This window comes from Accipiter gentilis, chromosome 4 (genome assembly GCF_929443795.1).
Source record: "Accipiter gentilis chromosome 4, bAccGen1.1, whole genome shotgun sequence".
NCBI classification, from domain to species: Eukaryota; Metazoa; Chordata; class Aves; order Accipitriformes; family Accipitridae; genus Astur; species Astur gentilis.
In genome coordinates, this window is record NC_064883.1 from 21809368 (window position 1) to 21827529 (window position 18162).

Genomic DNA, 18162 nt, shown 5'->3' on the forward strand with positions numbered 1-18162 from the left:
TTGTTTTCTAGTTTTTATGTTTTCAAGTGTTCTTCTCAACACTCTGAGTATTCTAGAAAATCAACAAACATACGCACAACCAGACACAGAAACGTAAGCACATGCTCACCCTCTCCAGCACCTTACCATATACCTTTAATTTTATAAAAATCTAACCTCATTTTTCCTGATTTCTCACTTCTGAACTACTTTATTGCTCACCTAGGATGAATTCCATTTAAAAAGATAAAAATTTGAGCCATCACTTTTTGTTTCAAAGGCATAACTTTGTTGCAATTGCTAAGAATGCTATATGGTTCAGCACTAGTTTGTCTTTACTGAAATCTTATTTAGTTTGGTTTAGGCAAATTGCGCCGTAATTCAGCTACAATGGCTCTCAGTCACTCATGAAGCACAGTATTTTTCCCAAATGTTACTTGATCCAACTTTTACGCTAACGTGGTATTTGTGTATTCCTAAAGATTCTGCTGCTTTCATCTTCCATCTTTTAAAAAGCTGAGCACACCTTATTGATTACCTGGTTTTTCCTGATGGGCTATAAATATGACTAGTAACATTTCTGGGTATATAGAAATGCTAAAAGTGTGTGTTTTCAGTCAAACACAAAATGACACATCAGTCTCTAAAACCAGATGCCTATTTTCTTTCTTCACTCCTAACCAAGCAAAAAATCCCCATTAAAACAATTCAAATAAAGCTTTAGCTTATAGTAAAGATCATTAAGTGCTCTTTAGAGCAGGATAAAAGTAGTTTCTACTAACAAGGCCTCCAATGAGCCACCAGACACAGGAATCTAAAAACTATTAGCTCAAGCATCCAAACAGATTTCAGCTTCTGGATGAAAGCTCTAGACAGAAATGACTGCAAAGCTAACCAGATCCCACAGCCACAAAGGATTTTGTAACTCAGAACCAAAACTTTGAGCTGCCCCTAGAAACGATAATGAACCATGAAAGTCCTTTACAAAACATAGTTATATATACTGCAGGTGCAACGCAGCATTAAATAAAAACAACAGCTACCTTTACATTATGTGACATTCCAAATTAGTCTTAAAGCACATTATAAGATTACAAGCAGCAGTCCAGCCAGGGACAGACACAAAATCAACTGCAGTGAGGCCTGTGGCTGAGCAGAACAGTCAGCATCGCAGACACCCATATTAGCCATAGCTAATCCATTATGAAAAGGGGGAAAAATCATGGAAGAATTTAACAGATTAAATAAGAGCTACCCTGCATGTCTGGATACTATCTGGTGTTTTATCTCTGATAGTGCTCAGGGCAAGATACCACAGAAGAAAATCCAACAGTCTGTGGGCAGTTATATATACTGAACCTTTCTTCCTAGCCCTCATCTGTGAGAAGGTGACTTACCCCCTGCATGAAGTTCATAAAACCCAATTATGGAAGAGAAAATTATATTTAAAAAAAAAAAGAAATCCCCTAAGCAAAATACTAAGGACCTTGAAGAAATAAGCACAAATGTTACTGTTCTCATTATTCACAAAAATGTTCTCACCTTCTTTGACTCAAAATTATCTAATGACACTGGAGGTCACATGCTTATTAGCACCACAGAAACAAACGTTCATTTTAAAAGATTTAAATGCGTTGTCTTTGCCTATCATTTGCTTGCCATTTACTGATACATGGAAAGCAAGATTTACAGTATCTATCATTCCTCATTTTAAACCCATCAGTTGTGTAGCTTTTTTTTTTCCCCTCTTCGATAAACAAGGTCATCTTTCAGTCTCCTGTCACACAGAAGTCATTTCTCGACGTATTTTCATCTGTTTTTAGAAATCTGATTCAGCTGGCTGAATTGTCTGGCTGGACTCCCAAACCTCCTTCACAGCCAGGGAAGAAAAGCTAATGGGAGTCTAATTAAAATACTCCGGCATGCCTAGCGGAGGACTCCCTCCTCCCCACTGCCTGCACAGGGAGGGACCCCACACCCCTGGCCCCCTGCAGTGGCAAGTCTTCATATTTGCAGGCACCAAGCTCAAAGCCTCGTGGCACAAAGCATTGGATGAATAAACTCTCCTGGTTCAAATTTAGTCAAAACATTTCTGAAGAGCAATTCTGTCCTGGCAGACTTGATGGAGCTTCGGTATTACTTATGCTGCTGCAGCTGAGCTGAAGCCCACGGAGACCTGCAGTCCCACCACCGTGTCAGCGCAGAGACGGACCGGCAGCAGTGCTCCCACCCACCGGCCACCCTGTACCGCCCAGGGCTGCAGCAGCACTGGGGACTGCCTGCACGGGTGCAGTGCAGTGCTGTTAGTCACCTAAAACTGGGTTGCATGTGTGTACTCCAAAATGGCCCAAACTTGAAAATGTGTTCAGGGTGAGGACATCACCATGCTGCACAAAAGGGGTATCACAATATATTTAATAATACTCCTGATCTTATTTTGTATATATTTTGATGCAGTTTGTTTCTTCTCTCTTCAATCTACTCCTCCAGCAACACAGGCAGCTCAGTGAGAACTTCAGCCCGATCTGTTTCCAAAGTAGCCATCCTTGTTTCAGAACATACCAACAATTTTCTAAGGAATTAGTTACCCCTTACCGTATGCACTATCTTGCAATTTTCAACAGTAAATTTTATTTGCAATGCAGCAAATTTTACTTGCAATTCTGGTGTAGTAACCTTGTTAGTTTTCTTCAAGCTCCTCACAGCCTGCTCTTAGTTTTACTAAATAACTTTGTGTGGTGGGTTGACCCTGGCGGGATGCCAGGTGCTCACCAAAGCCACTCTATCACTCCCCCCTCCTCAACTGGACAGGGGAGAGAAAATATAACAAAGGGCTCATGGGTTGAGATAAGGACAGGAAGAGATCACTCACCAGTCACCATCATGGGCAAAACAGACTCAACTTGGGGAAAAAAATTGATTTATCACCAACCGAACCACAGTAGGATAATGAGAAATAAAACCAACTCCTAAAAAATCCTTCTGTCCACCCCTCCCTTCTTCCCACGCACAGCTTCACTCCTGAATTCTTTACCTCCTCCACCCCAGCAGCACAGGGGGACAGGAAATGGGGTTTTCAGACAGTTCATCACACGTTGTCTCTGCCACTCCTTCCTCCTCAGGGGCAGGACTCCTCACACTCTTCCCCTGCTCCAGCCTGGGGTCCCTCCCACGGGAGACAGTCCCCCATGAACTTCTCCAACTTGAGTCCTTCCCACGGGCTGCAGTTCTTCACAAACCGCTCCAGCGTGGGTCCCTTCCACAGGGTGCAATCCTTCAGGCACAGACTGCCCCAGCGTGGGTCCCCCACAGGGTCACAAGTCCTGCCAGAAAACCTGCTCCAGCGTGGGCTCCTCTCTCCACGGGGCCATGGGCCCTGCCAGGAGCCTGCTCCAGCGCAGGCTTCCTGCGGGGTCACAGCCTCCTTCGGGAACCCACCTGCTCCGGTGTGGGGTCCTCCCCAGGCTGCAGGTGGATATCTGCTCCACCGTGGACCTCCCTGGGCTGCAGGGGGACAGCCTGCCTCACCAGGGTCTTCCCCACGGGCTGCAGGGGAATCTCTGCTCTGGCACCTGGAGCACCTCCTCCCCCTCCTTCTGCACTGACCTTGAGTTCTGCAGGGTTGTTCCTCTTACATGTTCTCACTCCCCTCTCCGGCTGCTGTTGTGCAACAGTTCTTTCCCCTTCTTAAATCTGTTATCCCAGAGGCGCTACCGCTGCTACTGATGGGCTCAGCGTTGGCCAGCAGCTGGTCCGTTGGACACAGGGGAAGCTTCTAGCAGTTTCTCACAGAAGCCACCCCTGTAGCCTCCCGACCACCAAAACCTTGCCACACAAACCCAGTAGACTTGGTATCGCAAATTGCCGTGGGCTTATCAGTTTTTCCAGCTATTCCCAAATACGCTGAACACAGCAATGCTATTTCAGAAACAAAACTCATTTGTGCTTTCATATGATTAACGTATTAACATGTGATAACTTTTCTTCATTTTAATGAAGCTAAAACTAATATGCAGTAATTTTTAATAGTAACACTTTAAGAAAAGGATATTTGAAATGCTGAGTTAGTAGATCCTGGTAACTCCCCAGCTTCTCTTGGCATTTCCACTAACCTAACGCAATATTAACCTTGTCAATAGACAATGTTCTCTATTTTGCAGTGCAGATAGCTAAAGAGTGATGAATATGCACTTTACTTTTTATCAAATAGAGCCCCAATTCATTGAACTCTATGCCAGGACAGGCCGCTATTTCACAAAACCTTAGTCTGCACATCTACCGAAGGGAAAAGGAAGCACTGCAGTTTCCCAGATACATCAAGAGCGGGGGGACGACCGCAAAGGCATTCTGCCCTCTCCCGAGATGTCTATTCCAGACGGGCGCCGCAGGCCCTGCGCCCCAGGATACAACTGCCCCTTGACGTTCTATTTCCCCCCTCAGCGTTACCCTCCGCCGCCCCAGCTCCCGCTCCCGAAGGCCGGCCCGGCGTCACCTTCCCGCCGGCAGGCCGGGGCGCTGCCGCTGAGGGCCGCCAGCCCCGCGCCGCCGCCGCCGTCACGACGACGCCCGCCGGCTCCCCGCCGGCGCCCCCGCCCCAAGCGACGCCCTGCATTAGAGCTCCCCGCTTCCACCGCCCCTTCCCGCCCTTCCTCTTCCGACCGCTCAGCCCGCCGCCGCCGCCGCCGCCGGAGCGGGAGCCAAGCCGAGCCGAGGCGGGAAGGGGCGGGGCGCTAACGGCCGCCACCCGCCGGGGGCCAGGGCCCGCTCCGGCCGCGGTGGCGCCGCGGCGCCGGCAGGCGGCGCTGCGTGGCCGCCGCCATCGCAGCTGCCCGCAGCTCGGCGGCTGCTCGGGGCCGAGCAGGGCCGGGGCGCCTGCGGCGCGGCTTCCCGGGCGCGGGGGAAGGGGCCCGCGGTCGGGCCGAGGCGCCGGCGGGCGGCGGCGCGGGGTCTCGGCGGCGCCATGGGGAAGCGGGACAACCGGGTGGTGAGTAACGCGGGCGGGGAGGCAGCGGCGGGGGGCCGGGCCGGCGCGGCGGCCGCCGCCGCCGCCGGCGGGGTCCGCCGCAGCCGGGACGGCACTTTCGGGCGGGCCCCGGCGGCGGAGCTGCGGGGAGGTGGACGCTGCCTCAGCCCAGGCAGCCGCAGCGCTGCGGCGGCCTAGGCGGCCTCGTCCGGCCCGCTCCCCTGCTCCGGCCGCCGAGGGCGGGGCAGAAGGGGCCGCCGCCCCACGGTGGGGGGAAGGGGGCCGCCGGGCCTGCGCCGCGGCCGGCCGGCCGGCAGGCAGGCAGGCACTCGAGGGCTGGCTGGTTAGGCGGCGACGGCTCCGGGGGCCCGGCGGGGCCCCGTGCCGCCGGGCAACAAAGGCGGGCCGTGCCCGGCGGACCCGCCCGGCCGGGCCGGGGGAGCGGCGCCTGGGCCGCCGCAGGTCCCGCGTGGGGCGTCCCTCCGCGTGGGCAGGCGCGCGCCCGCGGGTCCCTGGCAGAAGCTCCGATTGCCTTGTCAGCGGCGGCAGCTGTCGTGACTGATGCCCGCCTCGTGATCTGCGACGTGGAGATGATCAAGATGCTGGCCTGGTCCTTGCAGAAATAAGACGCTCCCCGTGGGAGTTGCGGCATTCGCTGAAGTGGCTCTGATCCTCACTAAGCCGTATTTCCTTAAAGTTGGCGTTGGGCTGGACCCGAGCGATTTGAAAGCCTGCCTTACGCGGCGCTCTGCTAACCTCGGGACCCAGCGGTCAGAAGGCCAAAAATCTGCTCCTGCACGCTTGACTGCAGAGCCTAATTTTATGCGGTTACCACCTTCATCCCTCCTCGTGTTTTTCTTTAAACTTTTTCATTCTGGTTAGCTGTTCACCTTAGGCTCATGTTTCATTTAGGCATTGTAAACTTACAATTAATGAGTTTTATGACTAAATACAGGTCATAAGACCTCCCCCCCCCACCCCCTTTCTTTGTCCCTTTCTAGTATATGCTGTGAGTTTGTACTCGGATCCATTCAGGCAAAAGTCTTTGCTTACCTTGGAATAGTATGTAATAGACATGATGGATGTATACAAACGGATAGCTAAGTATCTTTGATTGCTTACTGAGGCATCAAAATAATGGGGTCTCCTGGGAAAGAGTTGGAAGTGTTGACTGCAAGACCCAGCCTATGCTTAAAATTTATTGCCCTCTTACAATGTTTTGGGGTGTATTTGTGTGTCTATTTATTTATTCTTAATTTTCTTTCAATAGGACAGTTGGAATGCAACTACCAATGCAAGCAAAACTTTATATTCCTTTATAAGGTTCATTATGCCATTATGGCTGCTAATACAGACAAGTTATAATATAGGACCCTTTGCTTCTCTTCTGTGATCGTAGAGCTTTCTCCCTGTTACAGTTTTCCCATGTCCCTTCTTAAATATACCACCATTTTGACTATTTGGAGGTGGAAAGTAATTTGGGGGTTTTTTTCACATCTGAAGGATACTTGCAAGGCAGTAACAGTTTGTATCACTTGCCCAGAGAACCCTAGCTGACTGAAGGTGCCAGTGCTTTTCATAGGGATGAAAGCTATACAACAAATACCTTTTAATAACTGCTTGAGCAAACTGCCAAAAGAAGAAAATGAATGTGCAGACAAGCACTTCCTTTACTGAGAGTGCATTTCTGTGCTCTCTAGCTAGTGACATGCAGTTTGGCAAAGTAGTGTAAATACTTCTAAGAAATGTTTATTGGCAAAGTAATTCTTCATAAATAAACCTGTTTGAAATTATGAGAACATGTTTTAAGACATAAATTTCCTAACTGTGAAATACAGAGTGGTATTCAGTCATTGCGTGCTTGCTGCCAGAAATTTAAAGAAAGCCACTGAATGGAGGAAGCTTCCTAAGCTAGTTATCTGGGGTCAGTTTTGAGGAAGTAGAAAAACAGTATTTGACAGTTGTAGCCTCTTCTGCAGGTAGAGGGAGTTTTGTTGGGGGGCGGTGGGGTGTTCGTTTCAGGTTAGCTCAGGTAAGAAAGCACCTAATTTTTATTTAAGGGCAGAAAGAAACTTTGGTTTTAGGAATAATAATTACATAAGAAGCTAGAGGTTTCAGATATAAATTCTTGAATGGTAACCAAAAAGAGTTGACTCGCGTTGCTCACTGGAGTAGGCAGAGTCATGGATTACATTCTGTTGTCTTCTCTAGTGGATCTGCTACATTGAAATTACCTTTGTTTGATGAAAGCAGTGTTCAAATACTGCTTTCCTGTATTGCTAAAGGAGCTCCTTTTCCACTCGAAGCTGAATTCAAATGCAAAACTTTTACTTCTTTGTAGATTTGTAATGTAATAAAATGCTAGAGTTAATAATGTGAATACGTATCTTTAAGTGCTATAACTACTTGAGTGCACGCATCCACCTGGCTACAAAAGAAGGTGTCAAACTGAGATTAAACTAGTTTAAATTGGCATAGCTCAGTATTTACTTGCCCATGTTAGCTAGCCTTTTTGTGTGAATTAAAGCAAAAAAACAAAGCCCCGAGAAGTGGCAGCGTATGTCACCCTTAGAGTTGCGGAGTCAAATTGAGTCAAAAAATGGTCCACTTGAAAAAGTCCTCGGATTCCTGCTGTGTGGTCCAGCTGATGGACTGTTAGCCAAACTCAGTGTGGGGAGTGCTTCCCTCCAGCCCAGTGCCGCATTCCAGTCAGAGCCTGGAGTCCCTCTTCCAGGACTACACGTAGGCCCAAGAGCTGAAGGCTGCCAGCCTTCTCATAGTCCAGTCCAGAAACTCGGCGTTGCTGTGGGGAACAGGAAAGAAGGCAGAAGCTGCTGCTTTTGACAGCTTTCACACATGGTCACTTACTGTGCATGGTGGTTTCTGAATGCTTACTTTATGGCCTGATAAAAAGCAGTGTTGGACATGTGAGAGCTATACATATGGTCAAATCTTTGAATCTACAAAATGTTGTACTCTGTACTGTACAGATTGGGCAACCAAAACTGGTCATTGTTTTGACTGGTTGATTTTTTTTTTCTTCATCTCCAAACTGAACAGTAAGAACAGTAGGTGTTATGTTTTGCAAAAGTAAATTGTGAAGTGTTGGGAAGACATAGTGATAAAAGCCCATGAGATAAGGGGGAATAGGTACCTCCCTTTCACATGAGCAAAATATTATTGGCATTAAAAAAAACGAATGAAGAATTGTTTGCTAGATTAGAGTTCTTCCATTAATTGCTGAGGTGGATTATAGATTCTAAGTTTTCAATTAATCTTGTATAACCTATTAAATTTTTAGAGTGAATATGAAGAGGATGCATGGGTTTGAAAGATGGAATACCTCGTAACATTGGTTTGGGATTTTTTTTTAATATATTTTTTCCTTAAAATAGCCCTAAGTCACTGAATTTTCATACATGCATAACTGTAGCAGAGCACCACCGCTTGCTTGTTTTGGTGTTGCAGCACGAAATTTTATGCAGAATTTGTTGAATCTACTATCATCAATTTTGAGCAAAACTTTAAAGGCATAAGATCAGTTGTTCCAGAGAGTAAGAGCTGAAATTTAATTACATTTTCCATATCCTAAGGAAGAATATTTCAGCAGTTGTCATGCTGTACTCAGTTTGCAAAATCATTGCTCAGAGAGGGGAATTATTGTAAGGAATATGGTCTCTGTGTGGATGAGTTCTTTCTGCCACAGTATAACTCAAGTTGCAAGCACTTATTCTGCCAGACTGAATCAACTTGTTTTAGTTAAATATTTTATGTTTTTATAACCAAGTCAGAATTATTTTTCAGTGAGTGAGAAAAAGGTTCTGTGAAGAACAAAACAAACAGATTTTGGTATCATAGCGCAGCTGATGGATTTTATATTTCTCTTTGTTGTTTCATATTCAAGGCTTATATGAATCCCATAGCTATGGCCAGAGCGCGAGGTCCTGCCCAAAATTCGGGACCAACAATACAAGATTACTTGAACAGGCCAAGACCAACATGGTAAGTGGCAATGCTCGTTTGCCCTTCTGACCTTTTGAGTAAAAGATTTGTTCCCTCTTACTAAGATGACACTGGTACCTACTTCCTCTCCAGAAATACCCAATAATACATTTTGAAAGATTCCTTGTCTCTGGCCAAGGTGTTTGTTTCTAAATATGTATTCAGTCTCCTCTTTTAAAAACAACAGTATTTCATTTTGAAAGGCATGTTTCTCCTTTGTCTTTAAATATTTTGGTAGTGGTTTCTCAGAAGAGCAAAACGTTGGTCATTTTATCTCTTTCACAAATCCTCATACCTAAAGCCTGCAGATGTATTTAATTTTTAAACAAAATAATCTCTAGAAAAACATCTTGCTGGTATAATCTTAGAACACAGTTTACCCTACCCAACAAAATCATCACTTTGAGATATTATTAACAATTCACTTTATGTTCAGTCCATTTTGCCTTCTCTTATAAGACATTAGAGAGCAATTTACCTAATTGCAAACACAGCTTTAGATCTTTCAGAGGGATTTAGCTACTGTACTTAAGTTATTAGGGTTAGGTTACCATATGCATAACATCTAAGATGCTTTCATTCTTCTTTCTGTTGGAATTTCAGCCAAAGCTAAACTTCAAAAAACCCTACAAAAAGTTAGACACTGAATAAGGTATTTTTAATCATGAAAATTGTGATCTATCATCCTTTTTATGTAGGGAAGAAGTGAAAGAGCAACTAGAAAAGAAAAAGAAAGGATCCAGGGCTTTGGCTGAGTTTGAAGAAAAGATGAATGAGGTTAGTAATGTTAACAGTGTGTTAATACTTGATTCTTCTCATCTTACATGCTACTTTTCCTCCATTATCATTAGCAGCACCAAGTACCCATAATATTTCACTTCAGTCCAGCTTTTAATGAGTAAACGTTTTGTTTAATTTGTATTGGAAGGTGAAGTTACCACTTAACCAATGAAGAGCTACTCTAAGTTCAGAGAAATGCTATATAAAAAGTTTTGAAAATTGCTGCTGAATAAAGCTTGAACTTTTCATAAATGTAAATATAGTTATACAAATCCATATGTTTATATTAATAAATGAAACTCATGCATTTTCCGGTATGATAAATCAAAGTCTGTTGTGCTAATCTTCACTTGTTTAAGGTCACACAATCCAAATATAATGGAAAGAGGTGTATTACTGGAAACAGACATCTTTGGCAAGGAATGTACACATAATATTAATAAGGGAGAAGGCACAAAGGATGGCCTTCAGTATATAGATAGGACTATAAAACACTTTTTTCTCTCTCATCCTAGGCTGATTAGGTTCCATGCTGGGTCCCTACTATAAATACAGCTGTTCTGATGTTTGTGTTTAGTACCTACTGGATATCAGCAGGGTACAAGAAAGTTTCACTTGTAACTGTTGTTGTATACTTTATTGGGCTTGGGTGGCAAGATTTTGCTAGCTGGGGGGGCAACAGGGGTGGCTTCTGTGAGAAGCTGCTAGAAGCTTCCCCTGTGTCTGATGGAGCCAATGCCAGCTGGCTCCAAGATGGAGCCACTGCTGGCCAAGGCTGAGCCCATTGGCAACAGTGATAGTGCCTCTGTGATAACAGATTGAAGAAGGGAAAAAAAGTTGCTGCAGCACAGAAACAGCAGCCAGAGAGGGGAGTGAGAACATGTAAGAGAAACAACCCTGCAGACCCCAAGGTCAGTGAAGAAGGAGGGGGAGGAGATGCTCCAGGCGCCCCCCTGCAGCCCGTGGGGAAGACCCTGGTGAGGCAGGCTGTCCCCCTGCAGCCCAGGGAGGTCCACGGTGGAGCAGATCTCCACCTGCAGCCTGGGGAGGACCCCATGCCGGAGCAGGTGGATGCCTGAAGGAGGCTGTGACCCTGTGGAGAGAGCACACCAGAGCAGGCTCCTGGCAGGACCCATGGCCCCATGGAGAGAGGAGCCTACGCTGGAGCAGGTTTTCTGGCAGGACTTGTGACCCTGTGGGGGACCCACGCTGGGGCAGTCTGTGCCTGAAGGACTGCACCCTGTGGAAGGGACCCACACTGGAGCGGTTTGTGAAGAACTGCAGCCCGTGGGAAGGACTCAAGTTGGAGAAGTTCATGGGGGACTGTCTCCCGTGGGAGGGACCCCAGGCTGGAGCAGGGGAAGAGTGTGAGGAGTCCTGCCCCTGAGGAGGAAGGAGTGGCAGAGACAACGTGTGATGAACTGACTGTAACCCCCACTTCCTGTCCCCCTGTGCCATTGGCGGGGAGGAGGTAGAGAATTCAGGAATGAAGCTGTGCCTGGGAGAAAGGGAGGGCTGGGGGGGAGGGTGTTTTAAGATTTGAGTTTGTTTCTCATTACCCTACTGTGGTTTGATTGGCAATAAATTAATTTAATTTTCCTCAAGTCAAGTCTGTTTTGCCCGTGACGGTAACTGGTTGAGTGATGTCTCCCTGTCCTTATCTCAACCCATAAGCCCTTTGTTATATTTTCTCTCCCCTGCCTAGCTGAGGGGAGGAGTGACAGAGGAGCTGTGTGGTGCTTAGTTGCTGGCCTGGGTTAAACAACAACATACACATAGGAAGAAATTAGGATACAATGAATTTAACTGTTACGGTTCCTTCTTGGGTTCTGGTATCTTCAGATAAGCTTCAAGTAGTCTTCATCACTGTGTGTGAGTTTCTGGTTGAAGTAAGTTCCTCCTCTGTTACTGGAAGGGCATAGGGCCCATAGTATTCTTGCTGTACCTTTTTGCCTAAGAAGCTATACCAGTATTTGGAAGGTCATGAGGTTTTATTCGAAGAGGATCAGTTGTTCTGCGCTTGGAGTTTTAGCTTGGTTTAGTATTTTATCATATTCCTTTCCTCCTTTTATATTTTCTTTTTTGTGAAATAAGTGAAACTGGCGTGGATAGAAGATAACAGCCTTTCAGTATGGCAGAAGGGTAGGAGGAGATGCAGGGAATTGTGAAATGGCCATGAGTTCTTCCTAAAGCTCCTAAGAACAAATCTCTGAACAGTTGAAAAGATTACAAGTGTCTGAATGAGGTGCTATCTCTCCTATTTCACTGACAGGTGTTGTGCTTTTTTGTTTAAAACATAACACTAGCACAGTCTTAAAATAATTTAAAGAGAACACCTGCCTAATAAAGCACAGGCTTTTGTTAGAGACCCCTCAGGTAGTTCTGGGTAGCCAGTATATCAAAGTATACAACCCACTGCAATATTGCGTAGATGCTACCTTGGACCGTGGAAACACATTACACACAGCAGTATATCCTGGCTAATCTGTCATGTCTCTCAGCAGCACTGTTCAGCTAATTCACAGTACTGCTGACTTGAGGATCTATGTATCATACTGCATTGCACAGGTATAATCTTATGTAATTCCCGATACTTCTGTCCCTTCAGCACACTATGTGGATTATCATTGCTTTCCCAATACAATACCAATACAGCTTCACTGTGAGGAAAGGGAGGATCAAAATAATAAGAAGAAGAAGAATAAAAAAGAAGGGAGCACATGATGTGTCTGACACAGGAAGCAGAAATAGCACACACTGAAGATAGCAGCCTTTCAGTCTGATGAGGGTGGACTGGGTGTTCCAGAGTTCTTGAAGGGGGCATTTTAGGTAGACCTAGAGACCTTGTGAGGGATTGAAAAGGAGGAATGAGAAGAGACTTTTATCCGTGCAGTGTGCTTGGTCTAACAAAAATAAGAGCGTTTCTATGAAGGTGTGTATAATAATTTTATCTAATCATTGTTGACACCAACAAGGCCCAGAACAGACACTAGAGACCCCCATACATTGAAGAAGGGCCCAGGAGAATTTGTCTTGAAATTTTGTTTCAAGTGATTTTAAAACTAAGACAAAATAGCAGTTTTTCTGGTAGGGTGCCCTGGCTTTCTAAAGTGCTCTAGGAAGAAACACCATGATACAAAAGCAAAAATTCCATAATTGATGACTTCCAAGATAAATTACAATCTCTTAAATCCAAGTAACTTGGAACATTAAGGTGTGAACTAACATGATATTTTGATGAATATTAATCTTCTGTAAAATCAAATGCATTCTAGCCTTTGTTAACATTATATGTTGTTTATTTTCTGTGGGTTTTGTGAAAACTGTAATGTCAGGTGGAGGACAGGATTTTGATAAAGGTCTCTTAAAAAAAGCTCTTTGGAAATGACTCTCATGCCACTGTTTCTGTTTGGTTTTGTTTTCAGAATTGGAGGAAAGAACTGGAAAAACACAGGGAGAAATTAATGGGTGGAAATGAGAGTTCCTCCAAAAAGAAAGAGGCAAGTTATTTTCAATTTCATACAGTCTGTGTTTGGAACTGGATTTATCATCGATACTGCCATGTACAGAATGTCATAAATACATTTTAAAAGCCAGCATCAAAGTACATAAACCTAAATGCACAACAACAGAACATGATCCCAAAGTAACACTTGTTTTATTCTGTTTTTAAGAAAAAGAAAAAGGAAAAGAAGAAATCTAATAGGGTGAGCAAAATTTTCAGTTTTCTGAGCTTTTTTGCTTTGAGGTTGTTCCTATTTGTCATTTAAGTTCTCTTAGAAAGAGAGAGTATAGCTGTAATTTCAAATTTATCTGTTAAATGAACTGGTTTTTATCTGAGAGGGGTGGCGTACATTCTGTAGAAGGAGAATTTTACTTCTGCTTAAAGGGAGGGAAAGATCATCAAATGGATATTATTAAATGAAAAATGTTAGAAGTTACTTTTTCCAGTTTTATTTAAGAAAATCTGTGTAAGACCAGCTTCTTGGAAGTAAAATTCCATTGATAATACTTCGCAAATGAAGAAATGTTAAAGGGAGTGTTTGGATGGACTTTTGACTATTTGCCAGACAAAATGCTGCATCTCACAAGCTTCACTTTTTGTTGTGTTTGGTCAAGTTGTCTTCATCTTCCTCTTCTTCATCAAGCTCTGATTCTTCCAGCAGTTCATCTGATTCAGAAGATGAGGTAAGAACTAATTAGAATCTAACATGTTTTGTTTGTGAGACTTATTTAACACAGATTTTGGTAATATATTTTAGAATATTGTTTGAGGCCTTGGTGTGCATAAAACTATTTAATTTTTATGCATTTGATACTTATAATAAAGTTGTGAATTTATTTTTATGCATTTGATACTTATTATAAAGTTGTGAATTTTAGATATATATCTGTTCAAGAATTTCTTTATGAACACTATAAATTTTGGGTGGATGGATTGTAAACTGGATCCATTTCTGTTTTAACATTGAACTGTATGCTTTTTCGATAGAATCCCCCATCTAATCATAAAAATGCAAACATATCATTTTTACTTTTTAGCAAAAATCTTTGTTACAGATAATCAGATTCTGCAGCACATATCTAAATAATAAACAGAATCTAGAGAACCTGCATTTTTCACTAGTTTACATTTTTTCAATGCAGAAGAGTTATGAAGGTCTTCTGCTAGAAGAATCAATTGTAGTGTACTTTATTCCTCAAGAGAATATACCGTGCAGGAATTTGGTGTTCCCTGTTCTTTACATTTAATGTAAGTCTTTCATTCTAGTAAGAATAAATTCAGGGTTGTGTTTTTCTTTTTTCCTACAATATTTGTGGATAGGATAAAAAGCAAGGGAAGAAAAGAAGGAAAAAAAAGTATCGCTCCTCACGGAAGTCTTCAGCGAGCTCAACTTCTGAATCTGAGTCAGACAGCAAGGTAAATATGCAGAGGTGTTACCCTTGGCAAGTTTTCTTTATTGGTATTACAAAGACATAAATGTTTCTGACTTTCGTGTATCAATATTTTTTTAAATCTTCCAAATATAAAGCTATGCATTCTTATTGTAGCTGAGCTGTGCTTGTAACTTCCAGATGCAATCGGGAATCCACCTTCACTGGCCACAATGCCTGGCAGAAATAATTTGATCTTTAGAAAATGAACATGCTTTATTCCAGCAATTTTTAGCTATTTTTCTGAATTCAGACATAGGCAGCTTTTGTGCTGCTCAAACATTTAGTTCTAATACCACATTAACACTTAAAAAAATAAAATGTTCTGTGACATTCTTGTGAATGTGCTATTTAACTAAACATCATTTGTGAATATACAGGTATCGCAGGATATCAGTGGCCAGAATATTGCCTCTCTAAATAACTGTGGACTGAGTAGTTTCCTGTTGGAGAACTAAGCCCTTCCCAAATGCCTATTAAATTAAGGGTGTCTTTTTCCTTTTCTGAAAGTAGAGCAATGTAGATATAAGGCTTACTAAATGAACAAAAAAGTGGAGAAGATATATGAAGCAATTTGTTCTGTTATGTTAGCATTTTTCTGTGTTACACTGGATAGTAACTGTATTTCTTGCTGAAATATTAATAATACAGTGAGTTGTTAAGATTTTGTGTGTAGACTTTATCACAGGCTTTCACTGGAATACCTAGTTCAGTGTGGTATAAATTGTGATTAATCACTGTTTGCATACACATATGAATTTGTGCAATGGGAGTTTGAAAACTTGCTCCATAAAGGGACACAGAGATACCATTACTGCTGAAATTCGAAGGCAGAAAACTCCATGGAAATACCTGCTCAACCCTTGCCTGATCAGCAGAGATAGGCATGGATAGAGAATAAAGACTCCAGACTGTTACGTATTAGACATACGTTATATGTGGTTACAGTAGCTATAGCTGGTAGCCTTTCCAGAGGCTTTCTACATGTACTGCGCTTAATTTTGTTACCTGATTCCAGACAGATCTTTTCACACTGCTTGTTCAGGGAATTAGCAGCTGCATCAAAACTATGGCTTTTTCATATTTTTCCTGTTAACTGCAAGGTAGGAGGAACAACTTTGAAGAACAGCCTTCAATAGACAGAAAAAGACAATGGGTCAGACTGGTTTTTGGGATCTCTGCCTTTTTCCTGAAATAATTTTGTCATGGTTTATGTTTTCCTTTGTATTTAGGACAGCACAAAAAAGAAAAGGTCAAAGGAAGATTATGAAAAAGAGAAGGTATTTTTACTTTTGAAATACTTACATCAGAATTGCATTTTACATACATAATGGCACTCTTTTTTTTCCTTTTTTCCTTTTTTTTCCTTTTTTTTCCTTTTTTTTCCTTTTTTTTCCTTTTTTTTCCTTTTTTTTTCTTTTTTTAAATATTGAATGCCTCAATTTACACCTATGGGAACTTTCTGTCCAAACCCACACAGTCAGAAGGTACTCAGTACCCCAGGTTTGAGGTAGACTTTTAGTTGGGTTCAGCTCCTGTTTTGGTAGTTGTTTTTAGTGGAAACTGCTGGATCTGTTCTTGTTGTGAAGGTAAATGAAAAAAGTATCTAATCTGCTGTAGTATATCAGCTGCATTCTAGTATTCTGGGTTTTATCTTGAGCAGTCACATTGAGCTAAAAATATGTGTGATGATATTTCAGTAGCATGCCTGGTAGGATACTGGCTTGTTGCTGTAAATTGAGGAACATCAAGCAGAGGGTATATTTATCTAAATGTAGCCATATTTATAGATACTGTACTAATGACAGCTGTGATAAATTGCAGAGAAAAATGTATTAGCTTAAGAAAAATTACCTTAGACTGTCTTTTCTCTGAGCATGAAAACCCTCTTTCCTTCCTACCACTTCAGCATTTTGTACATACATCTGAGGAGTTCCTTCCTTCCATTATGTTTAATGCAAATAATCTTGTTGACTTAAATTTTGGTTATTTCTGCCCTATGTGTAAACTTAACAATGCTTTCAGAGTCCACCCTAGTCCTTCTCTCTAGTTGCCCTTCTTATCGCATCGGCCTCTACTACTCCAGTCAACAGTATTGACTTTGATACATAAATTCTCCATTGCACAGAGGCAAACGTGTTGATTTTTTTTTTCCCTTGTTCCTGCTTCCATTTCAGAGTTTCCGTTTCCCATGAGCTCCTTTTAACTTTGAAGCTTCTCTTTGAAAACCAAGTGTCTACCATAGCCCCTTATTGTAATGCTACTTTCACACATCTTCTGAAAGCAAAGGGCATTTGGGGACTAGAGGTCTTTCCCTACCTGAAGCTTCCCCCGTCTCTCAAATGGGCTGCATCATGTGTACTTTTCATGAGTACTTTTGGGAAAGGATTGAGGTTCTTGTAATAGACAGAATAGCACAGCTGAGATGTGTGATCCCACCTTGCAAAAAGATGATTAGCAACAATTTTTTCAGTTTCTGGCCTTAGAAATTGAATGGAAGAAAGTAGCTTCAGTCTTAGGAACACCTTGCCTGGTCCAGAGGAAAGCAGGGGGACGCGGGGGGAAGTAGCTCATCAGAGCAATCTCATGCAGCATCAAAATTTTAAAAATAATTTTTTAAAAAGACTGTATTTTAAATATATTGAGGTTATACATGAAGTGTTGAAGTGCAGCTGGCAGGGACAGCTGGTCCTGTTTGGACACAAATATAGAGGGAGTTGTTTCTTTTAATTTCATCAACAAAGCAAGAGTCTGAAGCTGCAGTGTTTGTATGCACATACTGAGACATTTTAATTTACTCAGTAGTATTTAAAAGTGATGAAACGTTTTATTTTCAAATTACTCCTTCATGTGTTATTTAATGTAAGAGACTATACTGTAGTATTATTCCTCTCACTTTTAGAAGGCTACTACGTCTTAGTAACAAGAGAAAGGAATATACAGAAAAAGATTATTTCCACTAAAAGGATTTTAACAGTTGGTAGGGTAGTTTGAGTGATTAGTTTAATGTCAGCAATATTTAAAAATATTTCACAACTTAGAAATAATATTTCAATCTGAGTTTTAAGCAGAGGTTTTATAAAATTTGAAAGGCCTGATTTTACTCACAAATGTATTACTTTGTGTAGGAAGGTAAAAATCACCACAGAAAAAGGAAAAAAGCCGATCGTGGTGATGGACCTTTATCATCAGAATCCTTATCGGAATCGGATCAGACAGAGGAGGTCAGTGTGAAACCTCAATTTCAGATGTTACAATGCTTTTCACTTTGATTCACATGAGTGAATGAACAAACTAGCTTAAACAAGTGTACTCTTCACTGGGTAAAAAACTGGCTGGCTGGATGAACCCAGAGGGTTGTGGTGAATGGAGTTAAATCCAGTTAGCGGCACGTGTGCCCCAGGGCTCAGTATTGGGCCCAGTTCTGTTTAATATCTTCATCAGTGATCTGGACAAGGGGATCAAGTGCACCCTCAGCAAGATGGCAGACAACGCCAAGTTGG

General features: G+C 42.8%; 1 protein-coding gene across 1 annotated transcript; it reads left to right on the forward strand.

The window, feature by feature from the left end:
* The first annotated feature begins 4807 nt into the window (after positions 1 to 4807).
* On the forward strand, positions 4808 to 17931 carry FAM133B (family with sequence similarity 133 member B). Its single transcript, XM_049798922.1, has 9 exons — positions 4808 to 4963; positions 8847 to 8944; positions 9643 to 9721; positions 13150 to 13224; positions 13399 to 13431; positions 13844 to 13912; positions 14550 to 14645; positions 15892 to 15939; positions 17788 to 17931. The coding sequence occupies exons 1-9, from the start codon at positions 4940 to 4942 to the stop codon at positions 17929 to 17931; spliced, it is 666 nt and encodes a 221-aa protein (XP_049654879.1). The 5' UTR covers positions 4808 to 4939.
* Positions 17932 to 18162: the final 231 nt, after the last annotated feature.

Bases quoted from the DNA above. Each gene is read 5' to 3' on its own strand.
- FAM133B (XM_049798922.1), top strand. From the start codon at position 4,940: ATGGGGAAGCGGGACAACCGGGTG. The intron at 13,432-13,843 runs GTGAGCAAAATT...TGTTTGGTCAAG, and splicing joins AAAAGAAGAAATCTAATAGG to TTGTCTTCATCTTCCTCTTC. The intron at 15,940-17,787 runs GTATTTTTACTT...TACTTTGTGTAG, and splicing joins AAGATTATGAAAAAGAGAAG to GAAGGTAAAAATCACCACAG.